Source organism: Scyliorhinus canicula, chromosome 3 (genome assembly GCF_902713615.1).
Source record: "Scyliorhinus canicula chromosome 3, sScyCan1.1, whole genome shotgun sequence".
Taxonomy (NCBI): Eukaryota; Metazoa; Chordata; class Chondrichthyes; order Carcharhiniformes; family Scyliorhinidae; genus Scyliorhinus; species Scyliorhinus canicula.
Window position 1 is genome coordinate 173,199,824 of NC_052148.1, and position 27,298 is coordinate 173,227,121.

Genomic DNA, 27,298 nt, shown 5'->3' on the forward strand with positions numbered 1-27,298 from the left:
ACAAACCCAGAGTCCTCAACCGTCCCTCTTACGACAAGCTCTTCATCGTGGGATCGTTCTTGTGAACCTCCTCTGGACCCTTTCCAAGGCCAGCACATGCATTCTTAGATACGGCCCAAAACTGCTTACAATACTTCAAATGGGGTCTGACCAGAGCCTTATACAGCCTCAGAGTACATCCCTGGTATTGTATTCTAGCCTTCTCCACATGAATGTTAGCATTTGTCATGAGAATGTCACCTTAAGAAATGTTTGGCTGCTCATGTTAATGCAGTGATGTCAGAGTCTGGGTGTAGCTGAGCTCTGGCTCTGCTTTTTAGCTTCACTTTGAGAAAAGCTTGGGTGTATCTGTGTCTTTTTGGTTTCGTTGTCAGTGTTGGAGTTGAAACCAGACAAAGCAGGTGTACTGTTCTTCTCTCTGCCATGAAAAGACTGTCTCTTGATCATTTGGTGAATTCAAAATTATAAATGTTCTCAGTAGTGAATTTAAACCTGATGTGCTTCTGTTAAAAGGTGTTTCTTTTGTCTTCTGGATGTTGTTTGGGAATTTATTAAGGATTACTTAGTGTTGTATTCTTTGGGGGTTGTATATGAATTAATGGTTGCTAAGATGTTCACTATGTTTTAAAAAGGTTAACTTGAGTTCATAGAATAAACATTGTTTTGCTTAAAAAATACTTTTCGGTTTCTGCTGTACCACACCTGCAGAGTGGACTGTGTGCTCCCATACCACAATCTATCAAAAGTTGTGGGTCTGGTGAACTGAATGATACACTTTGGGTTCTCTAAACCCTGGCCCATAACAAATTGCATTTGCCTTCCTAACTGGCGACTCAACCTGCACGTTAACCTGAAGAGAATCTTGAACAAGGACTCCCAAGTCCCTTTGTGCTTCTGATTTCCTAAGCATTTCCCCATTTAGAAAATAGTCCATGTCTCCATTCCTCCTTCCAAAGTGCATAACCTGACACTTTTCCACATTGTATCCCATTTGACGCTTCTTTGCCCACTCTCCTAGCCTGTCTAAGTCCTTCTGCAGACCCCCGGCTTCCTCAAAACTACCTGTCCCTCTACAGATCTTTGTATCATCTGGAAACTTGGCAACAGTGCCTTCAGTTCCTTCTTCCACATCATTAACGTATATTGTGAAAAACTGTGGTCCCAGCACCAACCCCTGAGACACACCACCAGTCACCGCTGCCATCCTGAAAAAGACCCCTTTATCCCCACTCTCTGCCTTCTGACAGTCAGCCAATCCTCTATCCATGCCAGGATCTTACCCTGAACACCATTGGCTCTTAACTTATTTAACAGTCTCCTATGCGGCACCTTGTCAAAGGCCTTCTGGAAATCTAAATAAATTGGTAACCCTGTTGTAATTTTGGTCTCGTCATCGTCTGACAAAATATTGCCATTTACTTACATAATGCAAAGTTGCACAATGCTATTTTGTAATTATGAAAGATTGATGGTTTCAGTCAAAGCTGTGGACCTCAATATTTAACAGGCAACTTCAACAGGCAGCAAAAATGACAACTCTAGATTCCCACTTTTGGCTGTTGATAAAATCAAAGCCCCTTGTCGGTTAAAACTGTTCTAAATGTATTTGAAAAGTGCAATACCATGTCGATCAAAATTGTAGTATGGAAGTAATATTAAAATAAATTGCAGCTGTTGGCAAATTGGATATGCTTACAAATCCCATAGAACAGTTTGGATTCTGATTGTTGTTTCCCTGTTGCTGTAATTCTGTCGGTATTGAATATTTAATTTATATTTGTACTTTTAGATGGGGATGCCCAGGATGAGGAAAGCAGTGATTCGGACCTGGAGGATCAGAGCAGCATCCAGGATCCAAAACCCAAGCAAGTTCTATCTGGCTCTGCAACAAATAAAGCAAAGGCCATATCAGGGCGAGCAGCATGGTTTGTTGATGGGGATGAATCAAAACGCTGGGCAGATCAACTCAGCCTGGATGAGAAGGATGGGTTTGTTTTTGTAAATTACTCAGAAGGCCAGCCTAAACTGCAGTCACAAACACAACAGCAGCCTCAAGTTCAAAGTCATATTCAACATCACCAACTCCATCAACAATCAATGCAGAATGAAATTAAACGGCATCACCAGCTAAGACAAGGTAAACAAACTACTTGTACATTGTACTCCACTCAGTAGCTTATTTCAGTAAGGAGCAGCTCGTCATAATTTTTGCTTCATTTTATGACCTGTTCTGCTAAAGATAGGATATCTTGAGTGTAGTTTTTAATTCAAGCTCTATTTATTGAGTATTAGTATAAATGACCTTTAACATATGCAAAGTAAGTTGATAAACTTGTGTTTCTACATTTAAAGCAGTTAGTTTTTGATATATTTCCTTCCTGTTTCCCTCAACAAATGTCTGTCAAGGCTACAAGAGCACTGCAACATTTGTCTTCAAATTTTCCTTTGGTTGTGACAATGCGTTAATGAGACAATATGGGGCTGGTTTAGCTCACTGGGCTAAATCGCTGGCTTTTAAAGCAGGCCAGCAGCACGGTTCGATTCCCGTACCAGCCTCCCCGGACAGGCGCCGGAATGTGGCGACTAGGGGCTTTTCACAGTAACTTCATTGAAGCCTACTCGTGACAATAAGCGATTTTCTTTCTTTCTTTTTCTAAATATCAATGTTATTTTTTCTTTCCCTTTGAGTGATTCGCCCAAAATGAAAAATTGTATAACGATGTATTTTGTTCTTGTACTCAGTGTATTAATATAGCAAGCTGAAAGTATTGTGTGCTTAAAGAGTACAAATACAATATATGGTATTAATATTCAAATACAATGTAAAATAAGGGACAGTTTAATTGTAACGTTAAATTATAAAATAAATAGAGATTGCTTTCATAATTTCAAATGTTTGTCTTTGCAGTTAACTATTAATAATATACTGGCATTTGCTGCTCTGAGACTATTAATGTATAATTTTAAAACTGTTTTAAGAAGTCAGAATTGTCCAGATCAACAAATGAAGCAGTGGCCATATAAATTTCTTAGAGCTGCTAACTGCATTTTCTCTGAGACAAAACGGTTCTTTAAATAGACAACATGTTGCCATGTTCAACTTGAGTAAACAAATGGCACTGTTTTCCAAAAGATTCTTCATTGTTCCATCAAATGGTTATCCAGTAAGTAATACTGCACCTTGCTCTAACTTGTTATAGGAAAATGCCCATCCTCATGAATGGATTCTCAACACTAGTTCTCAGATGAATATTCAAAGCCAAGAGTTTATATCTTTTTTACTACTTCATAGAATCGCTGCCATAAGTACACAAAACATGAGTCAAGAAAACATCATTCAGCACACTAATTTAGCTTGGATTTGAGACCAGGAAGAGATCAGCCATGACCTGATTGAATGGTGGAGCAGGCTCAAAGGGCTGAACTGCCTACTTCTGCTCCTAATTCCTATGGTTTTATGTTAATCTGCCTTCAGTTGAGACGTTTATCATTCTTCAGCATAGACTAAGTTTCTTACCCCTTTTTGTGAAAGATGTTCATTTATGATGATATAGCAGTGTAATTGACTCCGATTACTTGTAATTTTAAGATTCCATAATCGAAAATGATTCAGCAAGAAATGTTTAATGAGCTGCAGATTTATCTTTAATTCTTAAATTGTGGTAATTCTTGGTAATTAGGTGGTTCTTTGTCAAAGCCCTAAGACTGTCTACAACTTCCATTGAATCCATTATGCAGCAAGCTTCTATCCTCAAAGCTGCAGAGAACTGATGTTTGAAGTTTGTAGCAAGGCCTGGCGATTGACAAGAGGAAAGTTATTGGGCGCGATTCTCCGACCCCCACGCTGGGAGGGAGAATCGCGGGAGTGCCGGGCGAATCACGCCATGCCACCCTGGCACCCCCACACGATTCTCCCCGCCCCCCCAAATGGTGTGTCCTGTTTTGCGACAGGCCACTCGGAGAATCGCTGCTCGCCGTTTCCAACGGCGACTGGCGATTCTCCAGCCCGGATGGGCCGAGCGGCCTGCCGACCCCGACCGGTTCACGCCGGCGCCAACCACACCTGGTCGCTGCCGGCGTGAACATTGCGCGACTGCTGCATGTGGGGCCTGTGGGGGGCGGAGGGAGGATCGAGCACCAGGGGTGTGCTCAGGAGGTGTCTGGCCCCCGATCGTCGGGCCGGCGTCTCTAAAAGACGCACTCTTTTCCCTCTGCCGCCCCGCAAGATCAAGCCGCCATGTCTTGCGGGGCAGCGGAGGGGAAGACGGCAACCGCGCATGCGCGGGTTGGCGCCGGCCAACCTGCGTATGCGCGGGTGACATCACCTAGGCGCCGCCGGACGCGTCATTCCGGCCGTGCTGCTTTGACGCAAGCGTCAAGGCCCAGGGCGTGAAATTCACGCGCTGCCGCTCCTAGCCCCCCAGGGAGGGGGGGAGAATAGGGGGCGAGGAGCAGCCTCCGACACCTGAGTGAAACACTCCGAGTTTCACTCCGGCGTCGGCTGTTTGTCTCCCTTTGGGAGAATTCCGCCCATTGTTTATGCATGCTTCAAACTTTATTGCTAGAAATCAAAAACGGTAGCATGGTGGTGATGTTACTAGGCTTTTAGTCCAAAGGCCAGGACTAATACTTCACAAGTTCAAATCCCACCATGGCAGCTGCTAGAATTTAAATTTAATTAATAAATAAAATGTAGGATAATAAAGCTGGTCTCAGGAACTGGCATCATGATACTACCAAATGTCAAACACCCATCTAGTTCACCAATGTCCTTCAGGGAAGGACTGGACCAGTCGGGCCTATATGTGACTTCAGATCCACAACAATGTGGTTAACGCTTAACTGCTTTCTGAAATGGCCCAGCAAGCCACTCCGTTATATGAAACTGCTGCAGAAAAATTAAATTGGAATAAAACTGGAAGGGACACCTGGCATCAATCTATGAAATGAAAATCGCTTATTGTCACGAGTAGGCTTCAATGAAGTTACTGTGAAAAGCCCCTAGTCGCCACATTCCGGCGCCTGTCCGGGGAGGCTGGTACGGGAATCAAACCGTGCTGCTGGCCTGCTCGGTCTGCTTTAAAAGCCAGCGATTTAGCCAAGTGAGCTAAACAGGCCCTCTAGACAGCAGAATCAACAGTTAACCCTGTATAGTACTCCTCAGTAACATCTGGGGACTTGTACCAAAGTTGGGTGAATTGGCCTACGGACTAGTCAAGCAACAGCCAATATCTTAGATTCCTCTCTCACCATCCCTGGTTATGTCCTGTCTCTGAGGTGGCAGCACTGTTGTTTATGGGTGGGACTCACCCTGAGAGTCCTCAACATTACCTTTGGACCCCATGAATTCTCATAGCATCAACTCAGTCATGGGCAAGGAGACCTCCTGTTGATTACCATCTACTGCCTTTTGTCACCTGATGTATCAGCATTCCTCCAAGTTGAATATCACTTGTAAGAAGCACTGAGGGTAGCAAAGACACAGGGGCAGCACGGTAGCACAGTGGTTAGCACGGTTGTTTCACAGTGCCAGGGTTCCAGGTTCGATTCCCAGCTTGGGTCACTGTCTGTGCGGAGTCTGCAAGTTCTCCCCATGCCTGCATGGGTTCCGGTTTCCTCCCACAGTCCAACGGCTAGGTGGATTGGCCACGCTAAAATTGCCCTTAGTGTCCAATAAGGTTAAGTGGGGTTACTGGGTTAATAATAGTAATAATAACCTTTTATTGTCTCAAGTATGAAGTTACTGTGAAAAGCCACATTCCTGTTCGGGTAACCTGGTACGGGAATTGAACCCACACTGCTGGCCTTGGGCTGCATCACAAACCAGCTGTTTAGTCCACTGAACTAAAACAGGTTACGGGGATAGGGTGGAGGTATGGGGCTTAAGTGGGGTGCTCTTTCCAAAGGCTGGTGCAGACTTGATGGGCCGAATGGCCTCCTTCTGCGCTGTAAATTCCATGTAAATCTATGTAAATTACTCTGAATGGGGGACTTCAATCTCAACAAGAATGACTCAGTAGCAGTATTACTGACCAAGCTGGAACATTACAAACTTTGAATGAACTGTGGAGGGAGCATTTATATTCCAGTTAGAGACTGGTTGCGTGCAGATGTTTATTTTGTGTCGGTTTTCCCTCCAAATTAGAATTAGCCCTAGTTTTGTGTTGAAGGGAGATGACTCAAACATTTAATCCTGCCATACTATGGCTAATGTATACAGCAGCAGGTTCGTATTACGAAGTGACACGATTTTACAACCTGCAACGGCTGGGTTTGGTGCTGTTTTCTGGTTTGAATAAAGCTGTTTTGAGGTCAATGGCAAATGTGACAGTTTGGAAATGTGCAGTGCTGTGCATGGGAGAAAAACAACTCTCGTTCAAAGAAAAGGTAAACTCAGGATTTGGTAAAGGGTGTTGTGGAAGAGGCCAGACAAAGGCTGTACGAGACTACAACTGCAGACCGACTTGGGCTGGGAAGAAAAGAATTCAACATTTGAGTGGGGAGGGTGGGGATTGTGTTAATGAAACCAGAGATGGTAGAAGAAATTAAGAGATTGAAGAAGGGGGTGATATAGCTATTACAGCAAGAAATTGAGAGACTGGGCATTCAGAGAGGAATTTATGAACAATATCGAGTTTCAACATGAAAATGACAAACATTTCTCTTAAATTTCTGAAATAACCTTGATGGAAAATTAATAGCTCTGGTTGGTGCATCAGTTCCACAAATGCGTTGACTCTTTTAGAGTTCATTGTTTCCTTTAGCAAGATAACTACTTTACCATCTTTTAAGTTTTTTCCCCTTGCACCTATGAATTCTAATCTTCAATTGGAGCTTCATCAGTGACCACCTTCCACCATAAAGTCAATGGTGGGGATGTTTGCGGATGACTGCACAATGTTCAGGACATTCACGACTCCCCCGATAATGAAGCAGTCCATGTCCAAATGCAGCAAGACCTGGGCAATATCCAGGCTTGGACTGACAAGTGGCAAGTTACATTCATGTCACACAAGTGCCAGGCAATGACCATCTCCTAAAAGGAGGATCTAACCATCGCCCCATAACATTCAATGACATTACCATCACTGAATCCCCCACAACCAACATCCTGGGGGTTACCATTGATCAGAAATTGAACTGGACGAGCCACATTAATACTCTGGCTACCAGGACAGGTCAAAGGCTAGGAATCCTATGGCAAGTAATTCACCTCCTCACCCCCCACCATCTACAAGATACAAGTCAGGAGTGTAATGAAATACTCTCCACTTGCTTGGTGTTGCTATATTTATTTGGTTATAAACATGGCAGTCAATATGGTCGCCTTCCTTAATCCTAATTATGTTTACACTTAGAGTCGCCAGGTATCTCTCGATACCACCACAAGGTTCAAACCCGAATACTGATCAAAGAGCCAATACACCAGTTAGTTAGTTCAAAGTCGATACTATTTATTTATACACACAATAATATCTACTCATCCACAAAGTACTACAAACTAAACTATCTCTAACGCTAAGGCCGATACTTAACTTCAGGTGCCCACTCAGTCAGAGGAACAATGGCCGTTGTTCGGATCTGAGGTTGTTGGGTTCGAAGAGGTACAGGAGAACAGCTAAATTCGTCTGTCTTGTAGCGAGCGTTGACCTTGAACTTACTTGCTTCTGGTGCAGCTGGATCTCTCCGCTTTGAGAGCCAATTCCAAGAGAGCGATTCTCTCTCTGAGGGGGGGGGGGGGTTCTTCTTATACCCGAAGGGGCTTCACGTGCTTTTGGGCGGGCCTTAAACTTGGCCCCAATTAATTGGGCCGCATCTTGATCACTGTTATCGATCTTGACCAATAAAAGGGTGGGTGCCTGATGGCTGGGCGTGTCCTAGGTGGCCGTTGGCCTTGCTTTGTTTACGCTTTCGGTTTGGGGAACTGGTGCCGGGCTGTCTGGAGCTAGATCGGTTGCTTGAATGTCTTTCCTTTGTTCCCGGAGATGGGCCATCAATATGTTAATTGACCTACAATTTCAGTCTTGTCTGGGAGCTGCCTTCTCAATACGCATACAGGCTCTGTGCCTGCTTGCTTTCTTAACATTGTCCATATTACCCTACAGTCATTGCGATCATCCATTTTGTATTCTGGAAATGGCCATCCCAGATGGCTACACTGGATGAGTGCAGCTCCAACAACACTCCAGAAACTCGACAGGACAAAGCAGCCCGCTTGATTGCTCCCACTTCTACAAACATTCAAACCTTCCACCACGGCGAACAGTGACAACTGTTTGTACCATCTACAAGATGCATTGCAGTAACTCACCAAGGTTCCTTAGACAACACCTTCCAAACCCACGACCACTACCATCAAAAAGGACAAGAACAGCAGATACCTGGGAAGCCCACCACCTGGAGGTTCCCCTCCAAGTCACTCACCATCCTGACTTGGAAATATATTGCTTTTCCTTCACTGTCGTTGGGCCAACATTCTGGAACGTCCTCACTAAGAGCACAGTGGGTGTACCTACACCTCAAGTACTGCAATGGTTCAAGAAGGCAACTCACCATCACCTTCTGAAAGGCAACTAAGGATGGGCAATAAATGTTGGCCAGCGACGTCCACATCCCATCTTGTAAATGAATAAATAAAAAGAATTGTTCAATACTGAAATTAGCTGTTTCTGAATGTAAGCACACGTTCCTATGCATCTGTATGCACATTTCCACTATTTATAGGAGCTAAGCATGGCATTTATGTTAAGTTAAGGGGAGAACTTGGGATTATTTTTGTCAGAGCAGAGAAAGTTAGGGGAGATTTAATAGAGATATTCAATAAGAATTTTGATGGAGCAAATGGGGAGAAACTATTTCTCTTGGCAAATAGGTCAGTAACCTGAGATTTAAAATCTTTGGCAAAGTGGACATTTTTTTCATACAGAGAATTGTTAAGAACTGGATCACAGTACCTGAATGAGTGATGGAAGCAAATTCCAAAGAACTTTCAAAAGGCAATTGGACATGTACCGAAGAAGACTAAAGTATAGAGTTATGGGGGGAAAATGGGGTGTGGGAATAAGTTGGACACATCTTTCGCGGAACCAGGGCAGCCACAATGGGCCAAATGGGTGGCCTCCTGTACTGTAAATTTCTATCATCTTAAACCTTAGGTTTTGACTATAAATAGGAGTGTTATAACTTACAGTTAAGTGAACTAGAGTATTTAAATGAGCTTAACTGCGACAAATTTTTATCATCATAAAAGCTGTTTATACTCTGAGCTACCTTTAACAGGTTATATTTCCATTGTGAATCAATGACTACAAGTGGTTTTCTTTTTGGTTTCAGGATACAGATGGGAACGGCAGTTGGTGTTCCGAAGCAAGTTAACTATGCACACTGCGTTTGATCGAAAAGACAATGGTCACCCTGCCGAAATCACTGCATTAGGCATTTCAAAGTGAGTGTTGTTAGCAAATCAAATTCATTTGAAGCAAGTTTTTTAAAAATATCAATGTTTGGTCCACTACTTCAGATCTTCTAATGAGAAATTTCCCTTCTGGTTCCAGTCACTTAATCTGGAACTGTGGATATTTCCTCAGCCTCTGCCAGTAGTGTCTCTTGATGGATGGTGAACTTATATTGTGGCAAGATAGACAGCACATACAGAAACTTGAGAAACAGTGGGTAGCACAGTGGTTAACACTGTGGCTTCACACTCCAGGGTCCCAGGTTCGATTCCCAGCTGAGTCACTGTCTGTGCGGAATCTGCATGTCCTCCCTGTGTTTGCGTGGGTTTCCTCCGGGTGCTCCAGTTTCCTCCCACAAGTCCCAAAAGACGTGCTGTTAGGTGAATTGGATATTCTGAATTCTCCCTCGGTGTACCAAACAGGTGCCGGAATGTAGTGACTAGGGGCTTTTCACAGTAACTTCATTGTGGTGTTAATGTAAGCCTACTTGTGACAATAAAGTGTATTATTAAAAGACCAGTCAGCATCTCTAAGGGAAGGATAGCTTAATATTTCAGGTTTAAGTATCGGAACTAATAGGAGAGAAAATGCTGGAAAATCTCACCTTTTCATAGGACTGAAAGGAGCAGCCGCTATTCCATACAAATATTGTGCAGATACTGATTGACCAGCTGCTAATTTTTATTTTTAGAGTTCCAGTATTTACATTTTCTCATTTGTGAGCAGTATTTATGTCTCCTGTAGAGGATTTTTAGTGTGACACAATCTGCCCATTGGCCAGTTCTTTGTGTAGTTCATTCCATTATTTTCTGGGTCTCTGATGGAAGACGGCTCTCAAGCAAAGCTACTTCATGGTTCAGACAATATTAACTAAGGAACTAGAGACACTGAGGCAGTTCATCCATTATTTTAATGCCTTTATTTAGGTACAGATCAAATTGCTGCTGAAATGATTTCTTCTCAATGGTTAAGCGAGCAAGATGTTAGCTTTTTTGAACGCTTGAACAGATAAGCTTATGAACCGTAATCCCTGGGTGTCTGATGGTCTACATAGAGTCATAGAATGCTTGCAGTACGGGAAGAAGCCATTCAACTCATCGCCTCTGTGCCAGCTCTCTTCAAGATCAAATCAGCTAGTCTCATTTCCTAGCCCCTGCCAATCAATATCCAGTTCCCTTTTGAAAAGCGCAGTTAAATCTGTCTCCACCACAGGGTCATCCAGTGCATTTGAAATTCTAACTACTTGCTACGTAAAAATGATTTTTCTCATTTTGCTGCTGGTTCTTTTGCCATTCACTTTAAATCCGTGTCCTGTGGTTCTCGACCCTCTTGCCAATTGGAGCAGTTGCTCTCTATATACTCTGTCTATGATTATGAACACCCTTATGATTTTGAACACCTTTATCAAATCTCCTCTCAATCTTCTATGAAGAGAAAAGCCCCAGTTGCTCCAAAATCTCCACTCAACTGAAGCCCCTCATCCCTGGAACTATTCCCATAGTGTTTTTCTGCATCCTCTCCAAATAATTGACACAATAGATAGGCCATGTCTTTTATATAGATTCATCATAACCCGCATACTTTTGTACACTCTGCCTCTATTTATAAAACCCAGGATCCCTTTTCTAACTTCTTTCTCAACTTGCTATGCCACTTTCAAAACTTTGTGCACATATGGCCCCAGGTCTCTGTTCCTGCTCCACCATTAGACTTTTTCCTTTATTTCATACGGCCACGTCTCATTCTTCCTAGCAAAATTTGTAATTTCACACTTCTTTGCATTAGATGAATCTGCCCATTCAACCAATCTGTATGTCCTCTTGAAGACTATTACTATTGTCCTCACAGCTCACAATACTCCCAAGTTTTGTGACACTTTGGAGGTGGAGGCCATGCATTGTGTGGCTCCTGGTAGAACTATCATTTTTTTTGGTTCTTTTCACCCAGATGTGGGGGGAAATTTCATACGATTCATCTCCAGAAAAGTTGTGGCAACTAAAGGATGTCAAAAGCCCAACAAAAAAATACAGGATTTTTTAAAAAGCGAGCGATAATCCATCTGAGAGTTCAGTTGGTGGAAAGTTAACGGGAGCAAGCTCGCCAGGTAGGGCTACGCCCATTAAGGTGGATACGCTGGCTGATTTTCACAGTGACTTCATTGCAGTGTTAATATAAGCCTACTTGTGACAATAAAGATTATTATTAGATTATTATTAAAGGCGATGGTGGTGGAGTTTGAGCGGCAGTTTGTCAGACATTGAGTGGAATGGGAAGGTGATGATGCCTCAGTCAAATAGTTGGTGGATGACACACTGCCCCGGATAAAGGAGGCTCTTGGAAAAACATTGGCAGTGCGGGAGCAAGTTGGGAGGTGTTGAAGCGGGTGGTGGAGGTATTGTCGCTGCACAGTGACTAGTTCACCTTGATGAAAAGGAGCTGCGGGGTGTGGAGGAGAGCGACAAAGCGCTGAGAGCCAAATTGGAGGACCCGGAGAACAGGTCACGCAGCAGAATCTGCGGATTGTGGCACTGCCTGAGGGGCTAGAGGACCGGAGGCCGACGGAGTACTTTGCGGAGATGTTTGCTAAGTTTTTGGGGGAGGAGGAGAGCACCTCCCTCTTTGAGCAGGACAGGGCTTACCGATCATTCCAGCCGAAGCCAAAAGCGATTGAGCCACCAAGAGCTGTGATAGTCTGCTTTCACAGCTATCAGGTGATGGAAAAGGTGCTGAGATGGGGAAGCAGAATAGAGAGGTGACGTTGGAAGGTATTCGAATATACCAAGACCTCACGGTTGAGCTGGCAAGACGACAGGCGGCCCTCAACTGGGCGAAGACAGCTTTATACAAGAGTAACATGTGGTTTGGGTCAGTCTGCCTGGCGAAGTTACATATAACACCGAGTTACATATAACACCAAGGGCCATTACTTTGAGACAGCGGGGAGCGAGAGGCATTCGTGAAGCCTAAAGGACTGGGACTGAACTGACTTTGGACTTTGTTTTCTTTCATGTTGTGGTTGGGAGGGAATGGCTTTGGGGACATTGGGGTAATATGTTGGGGTTTGTTTCCCTTTCTTTGGGGGTCTATTATTTTGGGTTGCTTGGAAGGATTGGGTGTGGGTGGGCTTTTATGTTGATTTTTCAGTGTAGGGTATTTGGGGGGAGAAGGGGCCTCTGACAGGGGCATCCTTGCTCGCAAACGCAGGTTAGCTAGTGAACAGGAATGAGATGGAGGGGAGGGGCTATGGATGTCTGAGCCTGTGTGGATAGGTTTCGATGGTCCTGGGAGATGTGAACGGTGGCTGGATGAGGATTATGCAGAGAGAAGTGGTTTGAGAGGAAGTGGCTGGGGGAAGTTCTGGGAAGGGGAGGGGTAGCTGGTTGACTGTGTCCCATGTCCCGCCTCCTGTTTGTGCTGGTGATAGAGTCCTTGACCATTGCGCTGAGAGACTCCGTAAGTAGAATGGGATAGTATGGGGGGGCCTGTGGAGCACAGGGTGTCTTTTTATCACGATTTGTTGTTGCACATCTCCTACGGGGAGGGGGGGCTGATGCAGGTGGCAATGATGAATATCTTGCCACGGTTTTTATTTTTATTTCAGTGCCTGCTGGTCTTTTTGCCAAAAGCGTTTTTATGGGAGTGGAACGGGGGGGAGCCTTTAGGTAAATGCAGGTCTGGGATTTTGCAAAGAAGGTTTTCCCGACTTTTCCGGTGGCACCACCCTCCTCCTCGTTGGAGAGAGTAATGTCGGGGTGGTGCTGGAGGGAGAGGGTGGGGGCCATCTCGGCGATCTATGGGATTTGGAGAAGGATATGGTGCCTTTGGAGGGGGTTAAGGCCAAGTGGGAGGAAGAGTTGTGGGTGGGGCTGGAGATGGGGTATTGGTGCGAGGTGTTGGGGAGGGTGCATGTCTCAACCTTGTGTGCGAGGCTGGGGGAGATACAGCTGAAGGTGGTACAGAGCGCACCTGACATTTTGAGGATGAGCCGGCTGTTTGATGCGATGGAGGATATTTTTTAAGGGGTCCAGCCAATCACGTACATATGTTCTGGTCCTGCCCAAAGCTGGAGAAATTCTGGAGGTAATTTTGCAGCACCATGTCGGCAATCCTGCATGTGGATTTGGTGCCCAGTCCCCTGGGGGCCATATTCGGGATGCCGGGCTTGCTGGAGTTGCAAACGGAGTAGGATCAGATTTTTTAACCTTCAGAGGATCAGGAATTTGATGAGCTTGACTTCAAAGTCTATCAGAGCATCATCCAGATAGCCTAGCTGCAGTCCTTGCGCTACAAGTACACTTGGCTTCCCCTAAAATTGCAATTGGCTGAAGCTAATTTTTAAAACACTGTCTCTGTGTAAACTCGCACAAAAATATAATGCAGAAATCATGCATCTTGACACAGTGGACGCACAAGGAGTTGTATGAATTTGTTTGTATGTTCAATCATCCTAAGAACTGAAGTTTTTATGTTAAATATTTCTTTCTTTCCAATTTTTTTCATCTGAAAGCACTGTAAAGGTCATGGAGACCCTCCATTGGCTTTGCCAAATGATCATTTATTGCATATGAATTTAGAAAGAATGCAAAATGCTACATTCATTATCCCAAGCCCAAAATCCATACTTCCTTCTATCAGATTACTGAATCATGATCAGGACTCGGAGCCCTGATTGCTTGGATTCCTTTTCTGAGGCCACTCATGGCTAATTTTTTTTGTGCACTCAATATATGGTCAGTGTGACATCTATGGCACATCTCTTGTTTTCGGATAATGATCGTTGCCATTCTGCAATGATTGTTTTTCCAATTGGTCACTTTAGAGACAACTACATGTTGTGGGTTGGAGTTACTTGTAGTCCACACCAGGGCCAGGTGTAGCAGGCTCTGTTCCTGTTGTATTCTGTATTCTGCTTTACCTGGATGGCTCGGATTCATCGTGTTGAATAAAGAACACAAAGCATTGTTAACAAACAAAACTATATTATGGTATTGAACATGGTTATCGCACCTGCGGAGGGGAATAAAACAGAGATGGTTGTGGCATTGGATGCCGAGAAAGCGGGTACTTGATGGCAGTTCTGGAGCGGTTTGGGATTGGACCACAATTTGTGGACTGGGTAAAGTTACTGTGTGAGGAGCCTAGGGCGAGTGTCTGCACAAATAACGTCAGCTCGGAATACTTTTCTCTCCACTGTGGGGCAAGGCAACAGAACTCTCAAGTATACAACTGCTCTCTCTCACACCTCACTATCTAATCATCTTATCCTCTTCTAGTCATCTTCCCAGAATCCCCAAGTCCATGATATATATATATATGACTGTTCTGAGGTTCCCTCTCGTGGTATGAATCATTATGATTAACTTGTTAACCCTTTACATCCTAGTCAATATGCATATCATGACAGTCCCAGTTAGGTTTTACAATGATCCAGCAGCTATCAATCATGTTTCTCCTAGAGCAGCATACAAATGACCAGATTTATCAAACGTGACTTTACAGTTCTGTTTTGAACTACCATGCCTGTACCAATTTATTGCCATCAAGGCTGACATTAGCTAAATATCTGAAGTTTAAAAGTAACTTTCTTCCATAGGATATTGGATTCCATTTGGAAATTTCAAGTACTAATTTTGTTTTTGTAGTGAAATCGTTTCTATCCTCAAAAGTCCAATCCCTGTTTGCAGCTCTAGGTAGTTCCTTCCGTTGCGTTAACTCGCCCGCCTTTTTTTAAATTTCATGGGACTCGCTGAGTTACCCCTAATACATCCAACCTGTCACTCGAATGATATGATCAAGTGAAATTTTACTGATCCATTTTCTGATTGTGGAAAAGGAAACAGCATCATTACCAACCAGCCCAAAATTGACCAGAAAATAATAGGCAGAGTACTAAAGTCAAGGGGAGAAATAATTAGAATAATTAAGAATAGATGGAAAAAAAATAGGTGAGAAGAGATTTTAAAACAATTTGCATTTACTTTGTGGTAATTTTTTAAATAAAAGTTGTGCTCCATAATATTATTCTTAATTTGCTATTGAGCCTTGGTTGTAGTTGGGACAAGGAGCAGTGGTAAAAAAAAATCAGATAAAGAATTCCCACCAAAATCTCACATAATGCATGCAGCTTTCAGTTCATTTTCATATTATTTGCAATTACAATCTACTGTTGCATGAAAAATGTTACTTAATAGGTTAAAATGCCCTTTGAAAATATGCTTAGTCTACGTTACAGGTTTTCAAAGCACTTTTCATAACGAAGCATCTTAAATGGACTAATAACTCTGTTAATCCAGTCATTTTGGTCATTCTATTTTGTTTCCTTTCCTGCAGGGATCACAGTAAAATTCTGATAGGTGATGCACGAGGTCGGGTCTTTAGCTGGTCAGTGAGTGATCAGCCAGGGAGGGCAGCTGCTGACCACTGGATCAAAGATGATGGAGGCGACTGCTGTTTAGGATGTTCAGTGCGCTTCTCCTTGACTGAGAGACGGCATCACTGCAGAAACTGTGGCCAGCTCTTCTGTCAAAAGTAAGAGATAATAAGTTCTGCATGAATTTGGGATATTCCATTTGACATGTATTCCATAATGACCTATTTACTGTATTTAAATCAATACAGTGAAATACAGTTGCAGTTCAACTTTATTATGTTACCTTATCAGCATTAACATCTCGATATTAGATCTGATTTTAGATGGCTGTGTGCTAATTCAGTAATAGAATACTCAATGTTACTGATAATTTTGTGAGATAGCAACATAAAACACATTTATGAGCTAAATTCACATTAATGAGTGTAATTGCAAAAATATATGAAATGTCTTGGGTTATTTATTGTATCCTGTACAGTTTTTTAATATGGGTAGTGAGGTTTTTCTTTGCACTGTGCTTGGTAGGAGACGTGCAAAGGAAAATTGGGCAGGAACTCGTCACATTGGAACTTTGTCCCCATTGCATCATGCTCACAGTTCCTCAGTGTACCTGTTTGGCAGTACTTGGTCTATGGTTGAAGTTAAACCAAGCCCGGTGTTATTTTAATGAGGCAGAAAGGACTGTTTCTGGTTTCCTACGTCACCTTTCCATTACGGACATCCCAATGTAGGACTATCTATAGAAACCTGATGCCAAGATTGGTCCAGGTCAGAGGATCTTAGCAGATTCCGGGGGAGCCAAATGACTGATGACAAACTATCAGGATGCATCTTAAAGGCAATTTTCCTTCTACCTGCTTCCCAAGGCAGTCTTTGGGCCTACAATGCAACCAGGCCAGTAGACTTGTATTGGTATTTATATTTAGTTACGTTAACCACAATAAATAGATTATACATATTGGATGATCCAATTTCCTTCTAAATTTTTAGAAGTTCTGTTCATATTTAATCCATGCACTAATACCGAGTTTTATGGTTCCTTGTGAGTAGGTTTGCTGGGGGGAGAGGGGGAGGGAAACTGTCCTTAAAATTCTGTGGCTATCTTTCTCATCACCGACACACCCGGCCCTGACCTGGCTGTGATTTAATTGGTGGCCTGCCTGCCCACGCACCAATTAAGGTTTTTAAGTGGCCAATTAATGGCTACTTCCCATTCAGCTGCAATTTTTCAGCTGTAGGAGGAGGTTGGCAGTGAGCAGAAATCCTGGCAGGTAAGCCCTTTAGAATCACAGGTGGGAAAATGGAGGGGTGGGTGCCTCCTTCACAGCCCCTCCCCCTCCCAATGTCTGCTTACTGACTTCCCCAGGGACTTCCTATCCTGAACCCCCACAACCTACATGTCGTCCAGTTCCTGGTTCTTCCTCCTTGGGATTGAGTGGCCACCGCTCCCCCATGCCGGTGGAACTGCTGGGACAAGAGAGCTGCAAGGACACTTGGGGATGCAAGGCCTGTCTCAACAATTTAACACTCCTTCGAGAAATTGCTCAAGCTGTAAGATCCTGTAATGTTATTGCATGTGTAGACTGCAATTCCAAGTTTGAGAAAGCTGTTGTGAGTTTAATGGAGTAATTTAAAGCATGTCACTTGTAGAAGTGCCTAGCATTCAAGATGATTCACGTTACCTTTGCTGTGATCCCAGTTGATGTTATAACTGGATGGGAAGATCCCAGAATGGAACCCTGACTCAAAAGACTAACCTTTTCAAATAAAATGTGGAGGAACAGAGTCATAGGACCGCTAATTAGTTATAACAAGAAAAAAACATTTATTAAACATGAAAAATTATACAATAGGCCTTTAATTTCCTCCTTCCCCCCCACCCAACCTTAGCTTAACAATTACACGCAGGTTTTAGGGTTAACGTATTACAAAGTATATCTTAATCTACAAATGGTCTCATTACCACAGTCCCTTTTGAGTACACAAGATGACTGTGGGAAAATACATTCTCCGCGCTGAACCCCAAGTGAATGTTTGTGTGTGTCTCCTCAGAGTCCCCGCAGATAATTGAGTTTCCAAACTCCGCTGCCAAAAACTCACTTTAAAATCTTCTCTCATTATTACGCTTTCCCTAAGCGGTTTGCATTCCAAAATCCAGACCAGGTTTTCCGAATGACAATTTTAAACAAAACTTCCACTCTCCCTTTAACAGTGAATCCAGTCCAGGATTCTACACCAACCCCTGTAGGGTTTTCTTTGGCTTGACTGCTGTGCAAACTGCTCAGAATTGCTTTAACTTTTGACTCCCAGACGATATTAAAATGGCATCAGATGGTTGATTTACCTTTTGACGGCTGCTGTCCCACTTTAAATCTGGTTACTTAATTGTCTCTTCAATTCAGAACACTTTGTTTACTCTTCCTTGAATTCTTTTGAATAATACCTGGGTCTCTGTTCACTTAACTCCAGTTGTCTTAAACATTCTTTCTGTCCCAATGCCCTGGTTGTCTGCACTTTGGGAAGCCTGCTTCTTTGCAACTCCCATCCTGTCGAGCCTTTCTTCTGGCTGAGTTGAGAGATGTTCACGCCTCGAGGTCCTATCTTCAACTGCTCTGGCTTCCAATTAAAACTAAGGACAGAGGAAAATCCTTTCCTCTAGAAAGTGGCCTTCTGTTGAAACACAATTGGAACTGAACCAAACCCACACATACAAACATCTTTGTATCAGCTTTGACAAAGAGTCATCCAGACTCAAAATGTTAGCTCCCGTCTCTCTCCATAAATGCTGTTCGACCTACTGAGATTATCCGGTATTTTGTTTTTGTTTCCGATTCCAGCATCCACAGTAATTTGCTTTCATTTTTACAAACATCTTTGTCCAGCATGAATCTAACTATAGGTTTTATCCTTCCAGGTACAGCAAAATTAAACTAAACCCACTTAAAACTATACCTTATTTCTCATGTTTACCAATATAAATATAAATGGAGATTGAATAAAATGAGCGGACTACAAGTTTATTTCTCCTAGGCATAATTTTCTAGCACTTACACGGCAAGAAGGCAAATAACTCCCTCTCACACTAATATTTCTGTGGTTCTTCATTCAACCATCATGTATACAATTCCCTCCTTCCTGCTTCTCTGTTTTCTCCCAGCTCGACAAAACTTGGAGTTTTCTGATACACCTCTTAACCTGGAATGTTGCATTCTCACATTATTTGATCCCATTTTCTCTTCTCGGGGAAGACTTGAAATGTAATTCAATTCGGACCTTTTATAAAAAGGAAATTCGAAAAACTATCTGAAATAGTTAACTGTTAATGATCCTTCTGTTGCATGAAGAGGTGTTCATTTAGTGTATGTGAGTTGACTGTGCCCAAAATATATGAAAAACTAGTTTTAATTGGCAATCTAACATTGGTTACTGTCAGTAAAAGAGTTCATTGACAAGTAGCTTTTGTCTTTTGTCAAGAATGCAATGCTAGGGCAGCACGGTGGCCTAGTGGTTAGCACAACCGCCTCACGGCGCTGAGGTCCCAGGTTCGATCCCGGCTCTGGGTCACTGTCCGTGTGGAGTTTGCACATTCTCCCCGTGTCTGCGTGGGTTTTGCCACCACAACCCAAAAATGTGCCGAGTAGGTGGATTGGCCACACTAAATTGCCCCTTAATTGGAAAAAATAATTGGGTAATCTAAATTTTAAAGAAAAAAAAAGAATGCAATGCTTGATTTTCAAATCCACGTTTCATGAAGCAGTCCAATATTTATTCAGATCCACCTTTTGCTCTGCCTACCCTAAAGGTTTATCTTTGAATGTTTGTAAATCAAGTTTTGGGACAACTTTGCAAAAAATACACTGGTTGCAATAGTTACAGACTCTACTTTATTTTACAGGTGCAGTCGATTTCAGTCTGAGATCAGACGCTTGAAAATCTCCTCACCAGTCCGTGTCTGTCAGAATTGTTATTACAACCTGCAGCAGGAGAAGGGGTCTGAGGAGAGCTCCAGGAACTAGCAGGTCATTGATTTCTCAGTGACCAGACAAGCAGAATCATTATTACTCCCAGCTATTTCAAATGATTTTATGCAAAAGGAAGTCTTGTGGGGAGGAAAAAAAAGAGTTTACATAAATTTCTTTGTACTGTGTTGAAGCACTGTAATATACTGAATAGAAAGGGATCACTTGCCTTGCAGTTAATGTGCTCATCTCACTATTATACTCAGATGGTTTGAATGTTCTGGAATGTGCTGAGAGTATGATTTTGGTAGTTCTGGACTTAAACCATCCTTCAAACATCTTGATAATATCGCCCATATTCATGGAACTAGTGGCTTGTAAGATTTTAGATGTAAATCTGCCACCTTTGCAAGAATCCTATTTGTTTATAGTGTAAATAGTTGTAATGGCCTTTTTAACAAGAGGAACTTCTGAATTGCCTGTTACAAGATGTCCTACTATAACCACTAATTGTGTGATTTAAGAAATCAATAGTTGTGTCCAGCATCACTCAGTAACTATTTTAGGAGTTAATGAAAATGTGCAAACGCTAATCATTATTGCATTAATACCTTGCATTGTTTTTTTTCAATTTTAATTATTGTTTGATTCAAACAATAATGGATTTGTGAGTTAATTTGTTTACTCCATTACGTCAGTTCACAGTATCGAAGAAAAAGGGGCATGCAGCAGTTTTACACCAGTCATTGTACCCATCTATTTTCAGAATAACAGCTTCCTTGGTGTTCATGCTTTCTTGAAAATACTAAAATTTATCTGGGGATATTCACGTGCTATAGCAATACAGCATCTGTGTTCTAACATACATTTATTTAACCCTATCCTGCTTAGGAGCAATAGAACACTTGCAGTGCTTGAAATGCAAGTAGTACTTTCAGCATTGCACTATACGATGCAAGACTTTGTTTTTGCATGTGTGCTTTGAGGTGTGTAGGGAACCAATGCGGAGGGGGTGTAGCTGGAATAAGACAGGTGGGTAGGGAAGTGAAAAAATAAATCTGGTGACTTCCTTACCATTAAATTCTGTTCGACCAAGCTCAGTACATTGCAATTAGGGTAAAGTGAAAATTGAAATACATTAAAAGTCATATCGTTGTAATTTGAGTAGCTGCATTTCTACCTTATCCAAGCTGTTTACAAGATGTTAATGTATTCTAGACCAGCAAGTATAAAAGCAGTATTTTCTCTGTACACCAATATATGGCATATTAATTCATAATACAGTCAAGCAACATCATTTAAAACAATGTTATTTTAGAATGTATCCAGTGTCATATGGTGGTAAAGCAAGGAGCCATGTTAGGCTGCAGTTGTTAAATGAACCCTGAGATAGAATCTTCACTGCAGTGTACACCCTTTTCAGTTCTTAGGTCTTTCAAACTTATTAAAATTACAGCACCACGAGTCAAAGCAATTAAGTGATTTTGTTTGTCCAGCTCACTTTTAACAGCAAATTATTTCAGAAAATGGTTTCCACATGTTCTGTTGATCAAATTGTTGAGAAATGTTATATTGTACCAGTCAGTTCAGTGTTTATGGACTCTGACAGCTGGTGTAATGCTCCAGGTAGTAATTTCTGCAAAAACACATGAAAAATGGAAAATACTACAGTTACTTCCATTTACAGAGCACATTTATAATGAACCTCAGTATTTTGTATTAGCTGTCAAAAATGTTGCTGTTAAATAACAGCCAGTGTCTGTAAGCACATTGACTGGGGCAATGAAGCAACTACTGGTAGTTGTTGGTGTGTTAAGTATAATGAGGGTCTCTGGGAATCAGACTAGGTTGTAGATTCATTGGCTGTTAAAGGCCACTTGCCCTATTGCAGTGGTACTGTGGGCAGTAAACGTTCCTTTTCACGTTAAATGCTGCTACCAATGCAAGGATCACCTCTTAGGAGGGTAACTGATCTTCATGTATATTTAAAATTGACTTTTTTTGTGTTAAAGTTGTGATGGGCATATCAACATGTACTATATCATAATCTGTAGAAAACATTTGGAACAATCCATGTTGTAGCAAATGTACTCTTTGTGTGTAACTAGCATTCATCTTCCCTTTTCCCCTTGTAAAACACATTATTCATGTGTACTTATCTGTATAATGTATTGTGCATTTTGTACTGTCATGCTTAAAATAGTAGAACCTGCTGCTAAAGGGCAACACTTGTCTACATCGATACTAAAAGTTACAATGATTTTGCACCTTGCTATTGTGTATAAAACTGGTAGAAATCATTTTATCATTACATTTCCTCAATCATTTTAAAGACAGCATTTCTTTACAGTAAATGAACTGTATAATATTTATGCAATTATACTGTTTTTGAAGTATTTTTAATTTCAGCAAGTTTTGTTACTTGTTGCATGATTAACACAGCTGACTTTTTGTGTCAGTAAAATGTATATTGTTTTCCACTTTTTTTGTTGTGTTTAATATATTAATCAATTACTTGCACCCCTCCCTCCCCAGATGACAATTAATTGTACAGTAATGAATCTGAAATGAAGAAAACTGGCTGAACTGGAGTGGGATTTTTGTACTATATATGAGAACTGAAATCCTTGTTTTGGTGGTTCCTGTGCTAGACTGATGCATTATATTAGTGTGTAAACTGTGGTATCTGAATGTTCATTGTATATTTGTCTTTAATGCAAAAGAACTGCAGTCACACAAATGCATATGTAACTAATGCAATAGAGACAAATTCTGGTACTAAACTTTTTCATTTAAATAAATACCTGCTATTTACCACCAAATGTTGTTTCCTACTTTAAGATCACTTTAGCAAATGTTAGTTTATTAATTGGTTGGTTGTTATTTTTACTTACATGAATGTGAGATGCATTCAGAAACGTTTTTATCTGTGGCATAACTTACCAAAATTCTAATATTTTTGTCTGATTGTTAGGCAATCTACTTCAGGTATAACAGCAGAGCAATGCTGTATTTTTAAAATGAAGCGTGTCAATCGAAGCACATGTAACATGTTCTGTTCACGTTTTCTTTTAATCGTGCGTAACATAAAGAAAAAAGAATGTCCAAGAATACACAATACACAAGTGTAAGAATTTTGCAGTAAATACTGAGGACTGTAAGCTCATCAAAACAAACATTATGTGTAACTTAAGGAATTTCACAGTTACTAGACATTTATCTGGAGAGGGTTCTGAATACCTATGATGTGGCTTCAGATGTGAAACTGCAAGAAACAGTTCAAGATTGGATTACTGTCTTAAATTAATCAAAGGCCAATCTGGTATAATAATAGGTGTATGATGAATATGCAGTATTACCAGGTCAGTTTACCCATAGATATTTTGAATGCTTTGTCAATAAAGGAGTTTCTTTTGGGTGGGGTTTTGGTATGTTTTGTACATGTTCTGTTTTGTTGCTAATTTGATAATTTCCTGCTATTATCTTTTATCCACCACCAACTGAATTTGTAGCTTGTCTGAAATGTTCATTTAGACCCATTCTTTTTTTTAATTTTTTGCAAATGATGCAATTAGTAGGCTTTAGTGAGTTGTCCCATTCCTTCCTACGATGCTGTTTCTATTCTGAGATGGAACATTGAGGCTAGGGTAAGTCCCCACAGAGAAAATGAATATTGGTCGAAAGATTATGTTCAAGGATATTCGTCCTTTCTTTCACTGTGAAGATGCTAATCATCTGTTTGATTTCATCTTGCCTCCGGCAAAGGCCAAGACGTTGGTCTCTGCCCACCTGTACTCCCGGATCCTCAGACACTCCAAATATTGGCACCTCCAGACTGGAAACGACCTCCACCCCTAAAATCTTTAACATTACATCCGAAAATCTCTTCCAAAGCCTCCTCAACTTTGAACATGACCAGAACATGTGGTTCGCTGCTCCCCACACCTATCCTCCACTCCCTTAAAGCACCAACTCATCCTGGACACTGTCATTTGGGCTCTATGCCACCTCCATCCACCCCAAAACCGGCCACTCCTCCAACGACCACTTGCTAAATTAAATTGAGTAAGACTTAATTTGGCACACAATGAGGATGCATTCACTCTCCCGCAGCGCTTCCCTCCACACTTCAGCACACCCCCAACTTCTCCCATTTGAGCCTGACCTCCTTCACATGAGCACCTCTCCATCAGCTCCCCATACATGTCCACAACTTTGCCCTCCCCAATTTCATCGTCGGACAAGAGCTTCTCCAGCACCGAGGACGGCAGGATCGGAAACGAAGACACTTCCATCCTAATAAAGTCCTTGATGTGCAGATACTTGAACCTATTCCCCCTTGGTAACTGATATGTCCCCTCCAGCACCACCAGGTCTGCAAATTTCCCTCCCACGAATGAATCCATAAAGCAGTCTATCTCCACCTGCCACCACCCCTGGAACCTCACATCGGCCAGTGCAAACCTGTGATTACCACAACAACCCACCTTCCAATGCAAAGTGCTGCTGACACTGGTTCCAAACCCTCAGTGCTGATACCACCACCAAACCCGTAGAGTAACTGGCGAGAACAGAAGTGGTGCCAACAACAGTGTCCTCAAACTGGTTCCCCTACACGAGGCCGCCTCCATCCACCCCCAAACCGACCGCTGCTCCAACGACCACTTCCTAACCATCGCAATATTTGTCGCCCTATAGTAATGCAACAAGCATGGCCACACCATGGCAAACCATGTCACTCCCTCTCCAACAAATACTCCTCACCCACAGAACCTTCCCCACCCCCACAAACCTCAAAATCCTCGGGGAAATGTCTTCTGTGCCCTTTCAGAGTTTTCTGTATTGATTATTGGTGCACACCTTTCACTTCCTTATCCTGACCCATTGTCAGGACACCCCTTGGTGTGCCTCCCTGCCACTTCCACCAGAGTGGTGGAAGTCTCACGTCGGAGGACTCCTTCCCCTTAACAATAGGGACTTGGGGTGGAGGGGTTGCACATAGACATCTCATATAATGGTAGGTTGCCTCGGTTCATGGACGCCCAGGAAGCCTACCTTTTTTGAAGCTTTGTGGAGTTCATGGTCCATGCACATATCGGTTGCTATCAACTACACTCCCTTTTCAGTTATTTAAAAAACGTTGTACTGCAGTTTTGTGATGATCTTGTCCCCTGTGAACCTGCTGCTGGGCGTGACCAAACTTGCAATTAACCGGTGCAGGAAGCAGGCAAGTAAGGGGATTGTTTGAACCAACTGTGTGGCCCTCCACCGTGGCTGGATTCACAGCAGGGGGTCCACTGGCACGTCAAGGTGCTCTGTGCCCAGTGGGCACCGCAGGAATTAGGGTGCCTTATTGAACCTCTTTATCACGTTTTGCCTTGGTGTTTTAAGTTTATGGGGCTGGCTTTTTAATTTGTCCCTCAGTTTGTTTGAATTGATTCTTTGAGTTGCCTGAAATATGGTAAATGGTGGACAGGCTTAGAGGAACCAGGAGGTGACTCACTTGCTGCACAATTTCCATAATTGTCAGGAACAATTCCCTGGATTTTTAAATCGGTTCTTTCATTCGTTATCAGGCCTGCTATTTTAGAAAAGAGTGGATTGGTTCTTCAAAATATTTTTCAGCTGGAAACCCAATATCTTTCCTTGTAACTCCAATGTTCATCATCAGACCTTTTTCTTTTTGCCCAAGTTAAACTGACATGTATTATATAAGACTTGACCTAGAGAACACCAGCCAGCACTGACATGGTAAACAGGCAAGAATAAAATATTCTGTTGAAGGGATAAGACCTGAAACATTAACTTGTCTCATCCTCCATCTTGTCTTGGCTGCAGCCTTTGACATGGTTGACCACACCATGCTCCTCCGAAGCCTTCCCACTGTCAACCAGCTGGGTGGGATTGTACTTACCTAACCGTTCTAATTGCAAAGTATCGCTTTCAAGGGACTTTCTTCCCACTCCTGCACCATCTCTGTCATCCCCAAGGATCTGTCCTTGGCCCCATTCTTACTTCTCATCTGCTTGTTGCAACATCATTCAAAAGGAACTGCATTACTTTTCACACAAAGACCAACATTCAACTCTATCTCATCACCACTGCTCTCAACACCCCCACTATTACTAAATTGAGTCTGCCACCCAACATCCAGGTCTGAATGAGCAGAAATTTCCTCCAACAAAATAATGGGAAAACTAAAGATGTTACCTGAGATTCGAACAGACTGGCCGCAACCTTAGTGTCATATTTGATCCCGAGACCAGCTTGCACCACTTATTTCCACCTCCATAACATCACCAATCATGCCCTTTTAAGCTCATCTGCTACTGAAACTCGCATTCCTGTCTTTTTTACCCTAGACTTGACTCTTCCAGTGAAATTTGGGCTGGTCTCCCGTGTTCCACTCTCTTTAAGCTTGAGTTCATTCAAAATACTGCTGCCCTTACTCGCACCAAGACGCGTTCACCTATCTCACCTCTGTCTACTATCTACTTTGGTTCCTGACCAAACATTTTATAATTCTCATCCTAATTTTCAAATCCTTCCATGGACTTGCCCCTTCCTATCTCTGTAATCTCCTCTAGCCCCAGAACATTCTGAGATAGCTGTGATCATCAAATTCAGGCATCCTCACCCCTGTAATTCTCTCCTTAAACCTCTGACTCTTTTCCTCTATTCCTTTTAGTAAGTCTTTTCTTTTAAAGAACTTGGTTAATCCTCTACCACTCTTGGCTGTAATCGTTCTTTACAGTATGGCTTCAGGAAATCTAGTGAATATATCCATAATAGTTAACAAGTAATGATTTCCAGTTTGCATGTTCGACAATGGTCCTACACAGTCAATGAGAACTCTTGTAAAAGGTTCTTTGAAAACTGGAATATGGATCCCTTTATTGCAGCATGTGATTTCCCTATTACTTTACATGTGTGACATGTTTGACTAAATTTAACTACATCTTCATGTAGTCCTGGCCAGTAAAACTGTCTGTGTCTTTGCTTGGGTTTTCTTTATTCCTAGATATTCCCCTCATGGAAGTTTGTGAGCTACCCTCAGAATTTCTTTCCTATAGTCGGGGAAATACGATTTGATGTATTTTTGCCCATTTGTCATCTGCATTAACATGTGTGGGATGCCATTTTCTTTTTTTTTAAATAATTTTTATTGAAAAATTTTGAATTTGTACAACAGCATCGAACCATAATAAAATACCAACAGTAACAATAATGATAGCAATCATAAACATTCGCCCCTCCTCAATGAACAACACAACATATTAACAACAACTTAAATTAACACAATGTTAAGTTACATAACCGCAGAAAAAAAAATAGAAACTATAATAAGGAACCCCCCCCCCCGGGTTGCTGCTGCGATTGACCAAGATACCTATCTCTGAGCCAGGAAGTCCAGAAAAGGCTGCCACCGTTTATAGAACCCTTGTATTGATCCTCTCAGGGCAAATTTGACCCTTTCCAATTTTATAAATCCCGCCATGTCACTGATCCAGGTC

At 42.1% G+C, this 27,298-nt stretch overlaps 1 protein-coding gene across 2 annotated transcripts in view; it reads left to right on the forward strand.

Annotated features, from left to right (window-relative positions):
- The window catches only part of wdfy3 (WD repeat and FYVE domain containing 3), a 490,874-nt gene extending 468,268 nt beyond the window's left edge, over positions 1-22,606 (forward strand). For both annotated transcript variants that reach the window (XM_038791772.1, XM_038791773.1), the window contains 4 exons: positions 1,790-2,137; positions 9,334-9,445; positions 15,786-15,983; positions 19,721-22,606. In XM_038791772.1, coding sequence (XP_038647700.1) covers positions 1,790-2,137; positions 9,334-9,445; positions 15,786-15,983; positions 19,721-19,841 — 779 coding nt within the window. In that variant the 3' untranslated portion in view covers positions 19,842-22,606. The remainder of the gene's footprint in view (positions 1-1,789; positions 2,138-9,333; positions 9,446-15,785; positions 15,984-19,720) is intronic.
- Positions 22,607-27,298: the final 4,692 nt, after the last annotated feature.